Below are 15,407 nucleotides of genomic sequence, written 5' to 3'. Positions count from 1 at the left end.
TTATATTTAAAACATATTTACATTAGTTATGTTTATAAAATTTTTACAAAAATGATACAGTTTCATGAATGAAGTAAAACAAAAATTATAATTTTATAAAACTTGTATACAAAAATGAAATATAGATAACATAAATGTTTTTATTAAATAAAATGATATGCTATTTTAAATTTAATTATAAAAATAGCTGTGGTTTCATATGTCCTGTATCACCAAAAGCCCATAATTTTACAATACCATCAGGATAAATAGTAATCCATGTAATACTAGCATGATTCAAACTTAAACGCAACCAACTTTGAGGTGGAAATTGTAATGCTCTGGAATGAATTAAAAAAATAATATTAACTTGTATTAATCAATAACATATGTAAAATAATTTACCTGCATACAAAATATCTAATAATATTTGCATGACAAACAAGAATTGTATAAGAGTCCTTTTCTTGAGCAAAATCTGCACGATGAAAATATTTTCTAAATGCAGCTTCTATTCTAGGTCCATCTCTATAAAACTGAAATATATTAATATCTTTTATGCAATATTATTTTAAATAAATATTTTTTAAAATATAAATATTTATAATTTTTTTAATTTATATATTTACATTTACTTCAGGTTTCCAGTTAGATGATGGTGGATCAGGTTGAATTGGTGCACCTTCATTAAGAAGCAAATCACATTTTATTGGTACATTCTTAAGATCTTTGCTTATAATTTTAGCAGTTTCTTGTGCTCTTGTCATTGTTGAATGTACAAGTAGAGTATAAGGAAAACCTAATTCTTGTAATCTTTTCCCTGTTGCCTCAGCTTGTTGTCTACCTTTATAAAATTTTAAAAATTTTATTAAATATATATTACTATTATAGTAGTATTATATTATAATATACTATAGTAATACTATAATAGTAATATACATTTCACACATAAAAAAGAAATTTAAATATATTTTGTTCAATATAATAAAATAATTTAACATTTAACTAAATTTTATTTTAAATAAAATAATTTTATATAAAAACTTGATATTATATTATAAATCATTATTTTATATTACTTTCATTTCATTAATTATTTAATATTATCATATTATTATATTATCATATATACACAATATATAAACTTGATACATGTATCAAATTACTTTAAAAATTATTAAAATAAATTTAATATATATATATATATATAAAAAAGTGTTATAAATACCAACCAAGATCTGTAAGTATCCCATCTATATCTGTTTTAGCTTCTATATTATATTGCCCATGACGAATTAAAATTATATGACGTATAGCTTTTGCTGTTTTATTTATTAATTGTTTATTATATAAATTTTGATTAGATTCATTATCTATTTTCATTGGTTTTACTAAACTTTTTGGATCTCGCCTAAAGACATAACAATAGTACAAATATAAAAATTAATTAAAAATGATAACAATTAATAAAATAATTATATAAAAAAATATGAAAAAAATGTATTAAAAATATTTGATGATTAAAAATATAAATGTATTAAAAATATTTTTTATAATTATTATATAAAAACAATTTATATGTATCATTAAATATATTTTATATACATTACTATATATTTATTACATAAATAATAATATGAATATAATAATAATAATATTTAATAACATGAAAAACAATAAATGTTTAACATATATATTTAATAATAAAATATTAATATTAATTATTAATTAACAAAATAATAATAATATTAAAATTTTAAACGCAATAAAAAATAATATTTTATTTAATAATCAAATTATTTAAATATATTATTTTTAATTTTATTTTAATAAATTTGTATATTTATTTTAGTATATGCAAAAGAATAATATATATAATAACGAAAGAGATATGAAATATAATTTTAATTAAATAATGTGTTACATATTATATTGTGAAATATTTATACGAATAACAATAATAACAATACTAAAGAATATATATATATACCTATCCCAATTATGATCCCAACTAGAAGTTGCTATTCCAAATTTATGTGTGTGTAAAAATTGACTATTATTATCATTATCATTTGGATAAAAAAACATAGCACCACCTAATGCACCAAATCCTACAATCCATTTTTTAAAATTTGAACGTATAGACATTGGTACAATAAAATATTACAATTAAATCTTCTAAGTGATTTGATCAACTTTATCTGAAACATAACCTACATCTTTAATCTTAAATACGTGATATTGAATTTGGCAACACTGTTTTAGTAATAGAATAAGTAGTACTACTTAAAATAAGCTATTAAAATAAATAGGCAAAACATAATTAATGTTTCTTAAAAAAAAAATTGATTTAAATAATTGAGTTAAATACTATACTTAATATATTTTTAATAATTATGTATATATAACATATAAGTAAAAAATAAGAAATAGAAAATGAATAATTTTTTAAAAATATTCATAATTTAGAAACATATAATTAATATAACAAATTTTGCTTTTATATCATATTAATAATAAAAAATTTATTTTAATTTACGTACAATATATTTCAGATTTTATATCTAATAATTTTAATTATTTATTATTAAAAATTTATTTATGTTTAATATATGATTTTAAATAAAATTTCATTATTTTATTAAATACTATTTTCAGTTTTGTGCCTATAATATTTATAATTTTTATTGACAGGAATCCATTAAAAGATTACCATCTTTATCTTTAAGACGTATTCTACCATTTGAATAACGAGTTTCTTGTGTACCATCAAGATAAATTAGTTTAACAGTGCCATCAGGATATTCCCGTCTCTAAAAATCATATAAAAAAATATTTATATAAATATTTATATAGATATAAATTTTTTAAAAAAATTATAAAATTTTTATTTTTAAGAAAATAAATATCTTTTTACTTTATGAGTATTAGTATGTATTTCACGTTGTCCATTTGGTAGAGTGAGAATTTTTTCACCATTAGTAAGAATTTGAATTAATGTTCCATCTGGCAATGTCCATTTTTCAATACCATCTGACTCTAGAATTCGTACTGAACCATCTGGAAATGAGACTTCTACTGTGCCATTCTGCGATCGTCTTTCTATTTGACCACTATATAATAGCAAAAAATAATATTTACTGTAGAAAATTTTATATACTGAAATTTATAATTAAATAATAAAATTAAAAAATAACTCACTCAGAAAATTCTAAAATTTCTAAACCATCTGGCATTGTTGTGTGCCATGTACATGTTGATGCATAAAAATATTTTATTTTTCCATCTTTATTAGTTTCACGCATATCTCCATTATAATATATTAATTTAGTTACACCTTGATCAGGAAATATCTTTTTAATATTTCCATTTGGAAATCTATATTCAATAGAACCATCAAAATATTCAATTTGTGTCACATCTTGTTTAGCATCTTGTTTAGTTTTGTTTGAAGATGTAGTTGTTATATATGTATTAGATTTATCTGATGATGCCAAACTTTTTTCATTATATGTTTTTATAGATGGTATTAAAGATGTGTGATCATTCTGCATATGTAATTGAATATTTTTAATTTGATTATCTTCATTGATCTTTATTTCATTATTATGGTTAAAGAATATATCACATTCATCATATGATTTTTTACTTGTTTTATTACCTAATTTCTTAAATTTATGGCTTAATTCTGATTCAGATTTATTTAAATTTTCAGAAATATTAAATTGCTCTTGAATTTCTATTAAATCTGATGTTGCTTCTTTGATTAAATTTTCATATAAATTTCGTTTTTTAGCAACATCTGTTATAGTTGTTTGACTTTCTGATTTATTAATTATATTTTTATTATGATTACAATTATATCCTTTTCCTTTTTCTATATTCTGATCATTAGTTACTGTTTTTATCATTAGTTTTTGGTCAGATTGTGATAAAGCATCATTAATTTTTTGAGATTCTTTAAGCTGCATATCAAGCTGTTTATTAATTTGATGAATTACTTTTGTATTTGCAGATGTTCCAAATTTTCCTTTATTTCTATCATTTTTTTTTAAATTTTGTAATCTTTCTGTTTCTTGTTTTAATTTTGAATTTTCTCTTTTTAATATTCTCATTTGGCATTTATATCTAGATTCTGCTGCATTCCATCTACTTTCTTTTATTTGCATCTCTTCTGTTAATTTTATTATTTCTTGTTTTAAATTTTGATTTTCTTGTCTTTCTAATTTACTTTGTTGAGCTTTTTCTTGCGAATCTCGCATTCTATTTTCTAGTGCCGCTTTCTGACGTGCTAATTTTTTCTTTTCTTCTTGTAAGCGTTCTTCCATTTGTTTTTTATTTTGTTCAAAATTTTTTTCTTTTTCTGCATATTCTTTGCATAGATTCTTATAATCTTCATGTAATTTTTTACGTTGCATAGATAACGCTGTATTTTCTTTACGAAATATACTAATTTCTTGTTCAAGTTCTAATAAACGATTTCTTAAAAGTTCTGATTTAAAAATAGTTCCGTTTGTTTCTTGTAAATCTTTTACATTTTCTTGATATTCTGTGACTTTTCCATTATCACAATTATGTACATATTCATCTATTTCTTTATTGTCATATCTTTTCATATATTGTTTTAATGTTCTAATATTATAGTTATCAGTTTTTTGTGATATTGAATTATTTTGACTATTCTTATATGAATTACTTGCTTCATCATTAGAAATCTGATCTTCTGTGTCTGATATTTCTAATTCATCTTTATGATAAACATATTGATGTATATTTGTTTCACAAATAGAATTATTATCTTGTTTTATATCTTCACAATTTTGAGTTTTATAATTTAATTCTTGCATTTTACTTTTCATTGTTATAGAAGGTTGTGACATATTAAATGCTATTGGGATTGTTTCTATGATAGATTCAGTTTCTAAAATTGAAGAATCACTCCAAAGTTTATCATCAAGAAAACATTTTGTTGCTAATGATTCAGTTGATGTATTTGATGTATCTGTTAATCCAATTGTTTTGTATTCGTTATGTTCAGAAAATCTAACATGAAGACTATCATTTATTTCATTATTTTTTTCAACAACAGGCACATTACAAAAATTTTGTTCATTATATGTAGATTGAATTTCATTTCTTAGTATACGTTCATCTTCATTTGTTTTCATTGTATTATTTTCATCGATATGTTGTATATTTTCATATATACTATCATGATTAGTTTTTTGATTTTCAAAAGGCATAAAATCAGAGTGAGTAATATCATCCGTAATATCTTTATTTGATGTAGTACATTTAAATATTTGATTAGATGATTTCAAATCCAATTGTTTTTTAGATACTTTATTTATTGGAATTATTTGTTTTGTTTTTTTCATATTATTTTCTGTTTTATATTCAGCATTTTTCACTTTAAATGGAGTTGATTGTTGTAAAAATGCAGTAACTGTACTAGATGTAGAACAAAAACTAGAATTTTCTGCTTTTTCTTCCAACAATTCAAATATCCGTACTTCTTCCAATTCTTTATGGGTTCCAGAATGAAAATCTGAACTGTTTAATTCAATTGTATTTTTCATTTCATTAATATAATCTTTCAAATGAGAAGATGAAATATTAGATTCAGATTTACTATGAATTTTTTTTTTTGGCAATGGAATATTTTTTAAAGATAAATGTTTTTGGGCTAAATTTGTACAATGTATATTTTTTGATAATTGTGCATTTTTTGAATCTTGTGTACTTTTATTAGATTTATTTTCATTTTTGGAATATTTAAAACCAGATTGTGTCTTATTATTAAAAGAAGCACTACGTGATCTAATCTTTAAAGTAGAAGATTGTGACTTTTGATTTAATTTAAATCGAGTTAAACCTTCTCCTTTTCTTAAAAATGGTTTTTTTATTTTATTTCCTGAACTAGCATTGGATTTTATAAGAGGTTCAATTTCATTATTATCTTTCAATTTTTCTTCTAACAATGTATGAAAATCTTTTTTAGGAGAAAAAATTGGTATATCATCAATAGAGATATGATTAATGACTGTTTTATCAGGAGGTAATGGTGCTATTCCATCTATAAAAAAATTTTCTATTTGTTTTTCTTTTTCTGAAGAAATTATTGAATTTATTTCATCTTTTGATTGTCTTTTTATATGATTTTCAATATTAATTATATCATCATTAAAATTCCTTGTAGGAGATTTTTGTTGTAAAATCATATTTTCAAAACTATTATTTTGACTTATACATGATATATTATCATTTATCATTTGTATGCAACTTTCTTTTATTTGTGATTTATTATGTAATGTAATTAAATCTTTGTTATTAATCTCATTATTGTCAATTTCATTTGAATTATTTATATTTAATGTATCTTCATTAAGATCAAGTTCTTGTATTGATAATTCAAGTGCTTTATACATACAATCTTGTTTTTGTGTTAACATATCTCTTTGTATCTGTTGCTGTTTTAATAATCGTTCTTGTTGTTCTAACTGCCACTGTCTCAATTTTTGTAAACGTTCAACTACAGATGCTTCTATGTCCATTTTTTGAATAACATGGAATGTATAATAAATTTAATATGTAAAAATCAATTATATATTTATATAATTTGACAATTAGATGTATTCAATGATTTACATATATTTAGAATTATATATAAATTCACATAAATAAAAAAATATATTATGAATTAAATTATTATATTCATTATTTTATAACATATAAAAATATGATATTTTTATTTTAATTATTTTTATTTATAATAAATATCTTAAAATAATATTTACTTCAAAAATATCTTATTTTTTATTCAAAATTATAATTATGAAATGTCAAGAATTAGCAAAAAATATTATATACATGTGCGTATGTGTTCTGTCATGAAAAAAATATAAATTAATCATTCAAAAATAAAATATTTATATTTTATTCATTTTCTCACCTTTCTTTCTTATCTGTATAAAAAAGATCTATAAATGCTATAAAAAATATATTACGAATTAAATTTATTACATTCATTAATACGTTTTATTAAACACTCTTTTAAAATTGGTTGACAATTTAAAAATAATATGCATGTAAAAGAGAATTGTGTATGGTTATGTGTACATATGTGTGTGTATATATATGTATATACGATTTGAATTTATAATGATAATAATAATAAAACTGTATCTATATTAACAATAAGATTGAATATTAAATATAAATATAAACATGTATACTTTACGAAAAAATATCTATATCAAAATATCAAAATAATTCTATTTGTTAAATATTTATTTGCAATTAATATATATTTATTTCATTTAAAATAGATGAAATATATATAAATAACTTGTGGATAACAATATATATGCTAGCTTTTATTAAATGATTAATTTAATTTACTATTTTTATAAAAATTAGATATATTTATATATTTTTTTTTCAAAAGAAATTTGTCATTTCATTATTATCAAATTTATGTTTGAGTTAACAAAAAAATAATTATGTAAATAAATTAATAAAAGAAAGAAGTTTGTGAAAGAAGTTTCTTTTTAAGAATAATTAATAAAATAAACAATATTTTAAAATTTGATTAAACTTTAATTTTTTTTTGCTTTTGATCACGTGATTTTATTTATATTGAATGAGTAGTTGTGAATGTATTTAAATTATTTGAATTTGATGCACGTTAGTGAATCTATTCTTGAAGTGGATTGGATAAAAATTCAATATGGCATCACAATAATTATGGCAACATTATTAGTAAAAATTTAAAAAAATTTTTCTATAAATAATTTTTAAATTATCATTAAATACTGGTTGAAATTTATAAAAATTTATATTTATATTTATAAACATTTATAAATTTAAAATCCAAAATTTCAATATCCAAAAGTAAAAAACAATATTTATTTTTAATTTTTTAATATTTTTATTATTATCAAAGTTTATATTATAAAATCATTGATTTTATTTCATTTTCATTATAAAATTATATCTTTTAAATTATGATATATTTTTAAATTGTTATTTTTTTCATTGAACTAAAATAAATAACATAATTAATGTGAAATGTTACAATAATGTATTTATGTATTTATTTTTATTATGTATTTATTTATTAAATACATTCATTATTAAATTTTTATTATAAATTATAAATATGAAAATATTATAATAATTTAGAAAAATTCAAAGTATTATTATTTATATAAAATTATGAATTTAAAAAAATTTACAAATTTATTATATATAATTATATAGGTGATATCAAATAAATATAAAATTAAAACATACAAAATTTAAAAAAAATAAAATTAATCAAATATAATAAAAAAAATAAATTAAATTTAAACATTAATCTTTTTATATTATTATGTTACAAAAATTTATTCATTATAAATATACTATATAATTTTAAATGTTAAAAATGAAAAAAAAGTTTTTTTAAAACAAAATATTTTGAAAATGAATTTATAAAATTTTAGTATAATTATTGCAAGATACTCAATTGTACTTCATATTAACAAGTAATAAAACATCCTATAGTTTATTATTAGAATGATAATACAATGTATAGCATATTATGTAAGAAATATTGCAAGAATTGTTGTTATTTATATATTAATACAATTAGAACAGTATTAATGAGAATGTCAAAAAAATTTCAAACACAAAAATTGATGTATAAAAGTATTGGTTGAAGTTTATTTATTAAGTTATTTGCATTCATATAAATCAAGACAAAAACAGAATGTGATGATAGAATCAAAATGATTTCATTTTTTCCCCATTTTATTTTGTTCAACATAAAACTTTAATTATTTATTACTTAATAAATAAACCTAATCCACATTTTTTTAAATATTTATTTTGATTTTCAGAATCCATTCTTCAAAGATATTAATATACAAATATATTAATATCCTATATATTAAATTTTATACAAGAAAATTTATTAGCATTCATTTTAAATTTTTATTTTATTTGATAATAATATTAGTTCAATTATATAAGAATTATATAAGAATTTAAATATTATTTGTATTATGAATATATAAAGTATGTTTAATAAAGCAAATATGCTTATTATTAAAATGACATATTTTTATAAAAAATAAATTATTTACTAAGAATTACATACAAATTATATATAACATCATTATATTGAAAAAATTCTATATAGCATTCATTATTCATTCAAAATATAAATAATAATTTAGTATTAATTTATGATTAAATATTTATGGTGATACTAATTTATTTATTTTTTTACTTGGATTATCTACTATAATTTCTTGTGAAATTATTTAAATAGATAAAATCTTGCATATCAATGTAGTTTATGCAAAATAATATGTCATCTCACTTTATTTAAGAAATTAGATATTACTTTTATCCTTACATGATGAGATATTACAGATTCTCTTATCTAATCAATTTACTCTTCATATCTAAAACATTATTTATAGTGATATTAAAAATGTATATAACAGTGATTAACTTTGTTTATTCTAATTAATTCAAATTTAATCAAATATCTACTTTTATTAAATTAGTTACATAATCTATGATGAAATTTATTTGAATCTGTATTCAAATTGAAGATTAAATTCACTTCAAAAAGAGCAATAATATAATTTCGATGATCATAATTAAAAAATAAAATTATATTGAAAATGTTTTTATAATTTCTTTTTTCTTAATTTTAATTAATTATACTCAGTTCATTCCCTACAATACTTCTTACATAAAATTGTATATGAATATATAATATATATATTGTAATACTTTATAAAAAATATACTTGTATATTTACCGATATATTTTATTGCAAAATTAACATAATTATTTTTTAATAATACAATTAATAATTGAACGATAAACATTTTATCAATTTCATAGATAATAGTAAATATACAAATATTTTAAAACTTGTGAATAACAACTCACTTTTAATTTACAAATTCATGCAATAAGCTCACAGAATTAAGCATGATATAAAATTCTCTTCATTGAACATAAAATTTGAAGAAATCTATATATGCTATAATTGTAAACATCTGTTCAGTTTGTTAGTAAATATAAAGTATTTTATCAATTAATTAAACATGAAAAGCAATGTTAAATATACATAAGTATCAATTTCGAAAGATAATTCTGCTACGTATTTTAAAAATAACATACTTATTTACGTACTTAATTATGAAAAATGGAAATTAATCTGTAACTATACGACGATATTTTCTATTAGGAGGGAACACTTCTTCATCCTCGTCTTTATCAGCTGAAAGAAAAGGATCATCATAGGCATAATTTGGTGCCCATTTTAATAATAATTTTTCGAAAAATTCTTCTAAATTTCGTGCTTCTTGATAGACTTGTGATTCAACCTAAATAAAGTAAAATTATTATGCGAAATATATATATATATATATATATATATTTTTATAAAAATTTTTTATTTCTATGCTTTTATATTATATGATTTTATCTATTGATTCCATATGTTTACAAATTTTTTAATAAAACTTACAGGATTGTATGTAAAAGCATTTTTAAACATCAATCTGATGTCTGCCATTACTTGTCTTAAATCTGTATAATGATTTGGATGTTCAGATTTTAATTTATCTCTAATTATATCTAATGCAATTGGTTTTTTTATGATGCGATGATAGTCGACTATCTGTTGATAATAATAAATAAAATAATAATTTTTATGTTTTTAATCCTTATAATATATAAATATTATATATATTATATATTATATATATAATATATAAATTTTATATAAATTTATACAATAAATTTACCTCACTGGATACAACTTCACGGAAAGGTAAACTTTGTTCATATTGACAATAAAGTTCTAATACAATTCTTTGTGCAATTCGCAATTCTTTTGCACTCATAGTATTTGGTCTTTTTTCTCCTGGTGGATCATCTGAACAATCTAATACATTTGTACATAACATACACTGCCAAGTTTCACTTTCACTTCAAAAAAAAGAAAAAAAAAAAAAAAAAATTAAGATTAATAATAAATGTACATATTATTATTATATTACATATTATATTATATTATTGAAATATTTACTCAGGAAATGATTTTAAACTAGGAATATGACAATATAAATGGAAGACTTTCGGGCATTTATCACAACAAAGTACTGCATCTCCTCCATCCATACATACTGCACACCAGTCTTCATTAGGATCATCTTTTGCCATAGATGCTGCAGCATTTTTTGAAGTATCTATTAAACATATAATTGTATATATATATTTATATATATATGCAATATATATATATATATTTATTAAAAATAATAATAGAAAATATAATTTATTTTGTAAAATAAAAATATAAAATATTTTATATATGCAATTTATATATTTTAAAAAACATTTTGAATAATAATTACAATTATTTCTATTATTTTTTTTTTTAAATATATACTATATAAAAATTTAAATAAGATATACTATTAAAAAACTTAATAAAAAATTTAATTACCTGATGAATTTTCGGTCATTGGATTTATTCCTTCATCAGTGGAACTATCTACTTGGGCAGAATCTAATTGATTACGTTGAGCTTCTGGTATAACTACAATTCCATTACTATCTAATTTAGCGATGGTAAGCATCAGATCATTTAAAGATTTCTGACAAAATTTGTCTAAACTTTTTTCAGTTTCATCTGATTTCCCAGGAAGTACGGGACTAGGCGTTTTAGATACCGACGAACTAACTGTATGACCAATAGATATTGAATTTTGTGATTGAGGTGGATTATCAGAAGCAGTAGTCGTCTGTGTGCTATATTTTTGACTTGTATTTGATTGTTGATTTTTTAATGTTATCTTGTAAGTATCATTAGGAACTGACATGGAAGGTGTACTTGATTGATGACGGGAAGCATAAAAAGGAAGACAAGGATTAACATTTTGAGGTATATGCCAACGGGCTGTGGTTGGTTGTTGCACAGGATAATTTATATGTTGCGTGGATGGAGAAGTTGGATTACATTGTTGAAGTCTTATACCAGATACTATTGATGTATTTGTTGGTTGATATGCAGGTGGTGGTACTGGCCGTTGAGAATTATTTGTAGGATATCTATAAGGTGGCAGTCGATATGATACATGATTTGTAGAAGGTCGAAAAGGTGGTGGATTATGTGCAAGAAGTCCACGTAAACTTGTATTTTGTCCAAGTTGATCTATGTGTACTTGTTGATGAGGATGCGTAGATGATGTTACTTGTTGATGACAGCTTCCCAAAGGACGTTGTTGTATCATTATTGGTTGTTGTAGTCTGTTGTTGAAATTAACTGCATACGGTACCCGTGGTTGATGTGCTTGTGGTGATGATCGAGGTGGCATATTATTTATAGGATAATGTTGTACATAATTTTGCGATTGTGTTTGTTGTTGCTGTTGAGATGCTATATGAAGAGGCACTTGTTGGTAAGAATTTTGTTGCATACTATTAGATTGTTGTGTTGTAGTAGGTAATTGTGCAGTTATGGAAGAACCATCTATATGTGTATTTGACAAATTTGTTGTTTGTTTTTGATCTGTTTGTGATTCATTATATGACATAACAGGTGTATTTATTCCACCCAATGGAGATGTTGAAGGATATACTCTACCATCCACTACTATTGCTCCAATAGATGAAACCACTAAAATTAAAAAAAAAATTTTATTTTGTATAATTCATTAAATATTTATGTCATTTTAATAAAAATATAGAGCATGTTTCACTTATAGCAATATCATATACTACCTATATAATAATACATAATTAAGCACCTATTATTATTAATTTAACCTTTTATCAAATCTGGTACTTTCTCCAAGGACAAATGTATTCTAACTGGTATTTCTGGATTTGGAATATCAGCTCGTCTACTTTTTATTCTTTGTAAATGACTTGTAACAGATCTAAAAATTATAAAATATTTATATTTATATTTTTTTTAAATTTGCATTTAATAATATTTGAAATACATACTTTTTACTATATAATAATTCCATATCTGAACCCTTTTTTAAAGCATGAGTTACAAATTGAATGCAATGATCTGTAAGTTTTGATAATTGATCTAAAGCAACTTTTTTTTCATTTAATGTATTTTGCTTTTGATCACAAACTTCATTTAAACGCATAACTAATTGTTTTCCTCGTGTATTAATTGTATTTGTTAATCTAAAATGTAAAAAAACATGAAATAATTTTAATTTATTTAAACATATAAATATAAAATTTATTATAACTTACTGCACCACCATTTGTGTTATATCTTGTACTAAATTTTTCTTTTTCTCTAATATAAGAACTTGTCTATCTTCTATAACTTTCATTGCACTTTTTAATAAAACTCGTTTATAACTATGAAAAATATAATTAATAAAATAATTGATATAAATAACTTTTTAAAAAAATAATTATAACATTTATAAACACATTGTTAAAAAAAAAATATAAAAATAAAAAAATTACCTCACTTCTTTAAGTAAAGTTGATACAGAAGCACGGGTTTCAGCAGCAATTTCATGAATAAATTTGTATTTATGATCTCTGTGTTCACTTAGTTGACAATCTCTACAAGTAAGTTTATCACATGTTTGACAAAATAAAGATAATTGTTCATGTGAATGAATTGTACAAAATAAATAGCCAGGTATTTTTTTGTTGCTTTTTTTAACATTATCTCTATCATTGGCAACTTCATCCTTTGGTTTAATTGTGTGATCTTTTGTTATTTTTAATCTTTGATGTGCCTTAAAATAAATAACTATTTAAATATAAATTATAAAATTATTTAATATTTATAATATAATATAATTATTTAATATAATATATATAATATAATTATTTAATATATTTATATTATTTAACAATATAACTATTACTATTAAGATATATTTTTATTACCATAACACAATTTTGACATATAAATTCTTCACATTCTACACACCAACTTGTGGCATTAGCATTATCATGACAACTAGTACATTTTTTCTCTTCTTCTGTTTCTTTAGACTCATCATCAGTACCTGGACTATTATCTTCTTCAATAAATTTTGATAAAAATCGATTTTCAATTAAATTTTCTGCTTGTGTTGTTACATTACATATTTGGCAAGTAATCACATTACTCTCCACTGCAAATATATATATTTCTATGTTGTAGTGTACATTATTATATATTATATTACAAATTATTAAAAAATATCTTTATATTTATATATATAATTATAAAATTACATATGTCATATTATATTAATATTATATAAATTATATAAATATTATACACATAATAATATTATACACATTATATAAATATTATAAATGATATTTTATATATCAATATTTTTTTTTAGAATCTATTTTTTAAAATTATAATTTTTAGAAAAATTAAAAATCTGTAGTTTTTATAAAAAATTTTTATTATTTGTAAATTGAAATTTATTATAATTCTATATGATAAAGTATTTTTTTAATAACTTTATTAATAATAAACATGGAAATATATATTGCTATTTGTACTGTTTAATACAAAGTTTTATATTATTATTATTATATTTTATATATTATATATTTAAAAAGAAAAATAAATTTTTATGTATTATGTTATTTAAAACTTAATATAAATATAATGTGGCCTTACACAAAACATCCACGTCGACCGATGTATTGTGATCACTAAGTTTGCTATTGACACATGTCGAACATGCTGCATGTAAACATTCCAAAAGTTTTGGATCATCACCAAAAGTAAATGTCTTTCCACAGAATACACATTTCGATAAAAATGCACGTGTTTCAGTCTCTTGGCCCTCAGTTGTACATTCAATACGTTGTTCACATTCTTCTTCAATGCAAACGCCCTGTACTTGAGATTGTTGCATGTTTTGCTTCGCGCCAGTTTGATCAAGTGGTTCCTCTTTTATCGTTACAGGACCTGTTGTTAATAACTCATTTGTTCGAGTTTCCATGTTAAAATTGTCAAAATATAAACGACTACACACAAGAATTGCTTTTATATTTTATGAAAATATATCTTTCTTAAATCATGTAGCGCCATGGTCCACCATGCTACATACTCCACTCTAAGCTTTGAATGCAATTACTATAGTTAGATAAGAAATTCGATGGCAAACTTTCATGTATAGTAGCGTCATCTTAAATTGAAATTTCTAGTGATTTGAAATTTTAATAATTTTAGTAATTAAATTAAATATTTTTTAATATTATTAAAATAAATTGATACAAATTTTATAATTTTTCTAAATTGTATTATAAATTTTTTTTAAATAATTATTTATATTATTTAAAAAAAAGATATATATTAAACAATAAGATAATAGAATAATGTATATATAGTGCACAACATATTACAATTTATAGGGAAT

General features: G+C 20.8%; 3 protein-coding genes across 5 annotated transcripts; all 3 read right to left on the bottom strand.

The window, feature by feature from the left end:
• Nucleotides 1–120: 120 nt before the first annotated feature.
• Nucleotides 121–2,243, bottom strand: LOC412666 (serine/threonine-protein phosphatase PGAM5, mitochondrial). The gene is made up of 5 exons (XM_003250600.4): nt 1,970–2,243; nt 1,212–1,390; nt 609–823; nt 385–515; nt 121–320 (listed from the first exon to the last, which is right to left on the bottom strand). The coding sequence occupies exons 1-5, from the start codon at nt 2,125–2,127 to the stop codon at nt 176–178; spliced, it is 828 nt and encodes a 275-aa protein (XP_003250648.1). The 5' UTR covers nt 2,128–2,243; the 3' UTR covers nt 121–175.
• Nucleotides 2,244–2,522: 279 nt separating this feature from the next.
• Nucleotides 2,523–7,068, bottom strand: LOC100576482 (centromere protein J). 2 transcript variants are annotated; one of them, XM_006565348.3, is made up of 4 exons: nt 6,932–7,068; nt 3,181–6,523; nt 2,897–3,092; nt 2,523–2,792 (listed from the first exon to the last, which is right to left on the bottom strand). In XM_006565348.3, exons 2-4 carry the CDS (start codon nt 6,429–6,431, stop codon nt 2,664–2,666), a joined length of 3,576 nt encoding a protein of 1,191 aa, XP_006565411.2. In that variant the 5' UTR covers nt 6,432–6,523; nt 6,932–7,068; the 3' UTR covers nt 2,523–2,663. The 2 variants fall into 2 exon arrangements, with proteins under 2 accessions (XP_006565411.2, XP_006565410.2); XM_006565347.3 differs by lacking the exon at nt 6,932–7,068 and having other exon boundaries at nt 3,181–6,629.
• A 2,859-nt stretch (nt 7,069–9,927) lies between these two features.
• On the bottom strand, nt 9,928–15,131 carry LOC102654626 (E3 ubiquitin-protein ligase TRIM33). 2 transcript variants are annotated; one of them, XM_006565419.3, is made up of 11 exons: nt 14,663–15,131; nt 13,927–14,156; nt 13,492–13,772; nt 13,270–13,380; nt 13,003–13,197; nt 12,820–12,932; nt 11,498–12,670; nt 11,078–11,237; nt 10,794–10,977; nt 10,514–10,666; nt 9,930–10,370 (listed from the first exon to the last, which is right to left on the bottom strand). In XM_006565419.3, exons 1-11 carry the CDS (start codon nt 14,988–14,990, stop codon nt 10,197–10,199), a joined length of 3,102 nt encoding a protein of 1,033 aa, XP_006565482.2. In that variant the 5' UTR covers nt 14,991–15,131; the 3' UTR covers nt 9,930–10,196. The 2 variants fall into 2 exon arrangements, with proteins under 2 accessions (XP_026297081.1, XP_006565482.2); XM_026441296.1 differs by lacking the exon at nt 13,927–14,156 and having other exon boundaries at nt 9,928–10,370; nt 14,663–14,789.
• Nucleotides 15,132–15,407: the final 276 nt, after the last annotated feature.

This window comes from Apis mellifera, linkage group LG6 (assembly GCF_003254395.2).
Source record: "Apis mellifera strain DH4 linkage group LG6, Amel_HAv3.1, whole genome shotgun sequence".
NCBI classification, from domain to species: domain Eukaryota; kingdom Metazoa; phylum Arthropoda; class Insecta; order Hymenoptera; family Apidae; genus Apis; species Apis mellifera.
The sequence above is the reverse complement of the archived record's forward strand: the minus strand, read 5'-3'. Positions and strand labels throughout refer to the sequence as shown.

What these genes read in the sequence shown, in the direction of transcription:
- LOC412666 (XM_003250600.4), bottom strand. Translation starts at nt 2,127, where the DNA reads ATGTCTATACGTTCAAATTTTAAAAAATGGATTGTAGGATTTGGTGCA. An exon ending in TGGGATCATAATTGGGATAG is followed by an intron (nt 1,391 to 1,969) that starts GTATATATATAT and finishes TTATGTCTTTAG; the next exon opens with GCGAGATCCAAAAAGTTTAG. An exon ending in ATTAGATATTTTGTATGCAG is followed by an intron (nt 321 to 384) that starts GTAAATTATTTT and finishes AATTCATTCCAG; the next exon opens with AGCATTACAATTTCCACCTC.
- LOC100576482 (XM_006565347.3), bottom strand. Translation starts at nt 6,533, where the DNA reads ATGGACATAGAAGCATCTGTAGTTGAACGTTTACAAAAATTGAGACAG. An exon ending in GAAATTTTAGAATTTTCTGA is followed by an intron (nt 3,093 to 3,180) that starts GTGAGTTATTTT and finishes GCTATTATATAG; the next exon opens with TGGTCAAATAGAAAGACGAT. An exon ending in TACATACTAATACTCATAAA is followed by an intron (nt 2,793 to 2,896) that starts GTAAAAAGATAT and finishes TATGATTTTTAG; the next exon opens with AGACGGGAATATCCTGATGG.
- LOC102654626 (XM_006565419.3), bottom strand. Translation starts at nt 14,990, where the DNA reads ATGGAAACTCGAACAAATGAGTTATTAACAACAGGTCCTGTAACGATA. An exon ending in AATGACCGAAAATTCATCAG is followed by an intron (nt 11,238 to 11,497) that starts GTAATTAAATTT and finishes TATGTTTAATAG; the next exon opens with ATACTTCAAAAAATGCTGCA. An exon ending in ATGCTTTTACATACAATCCT is followed by an intron (nt 10,371 to 10,513) that starts GTAAGTTTTATT and finishes TACTTTATTTAG; the next exon opens with GTTGAATCACAAGTCTATCA.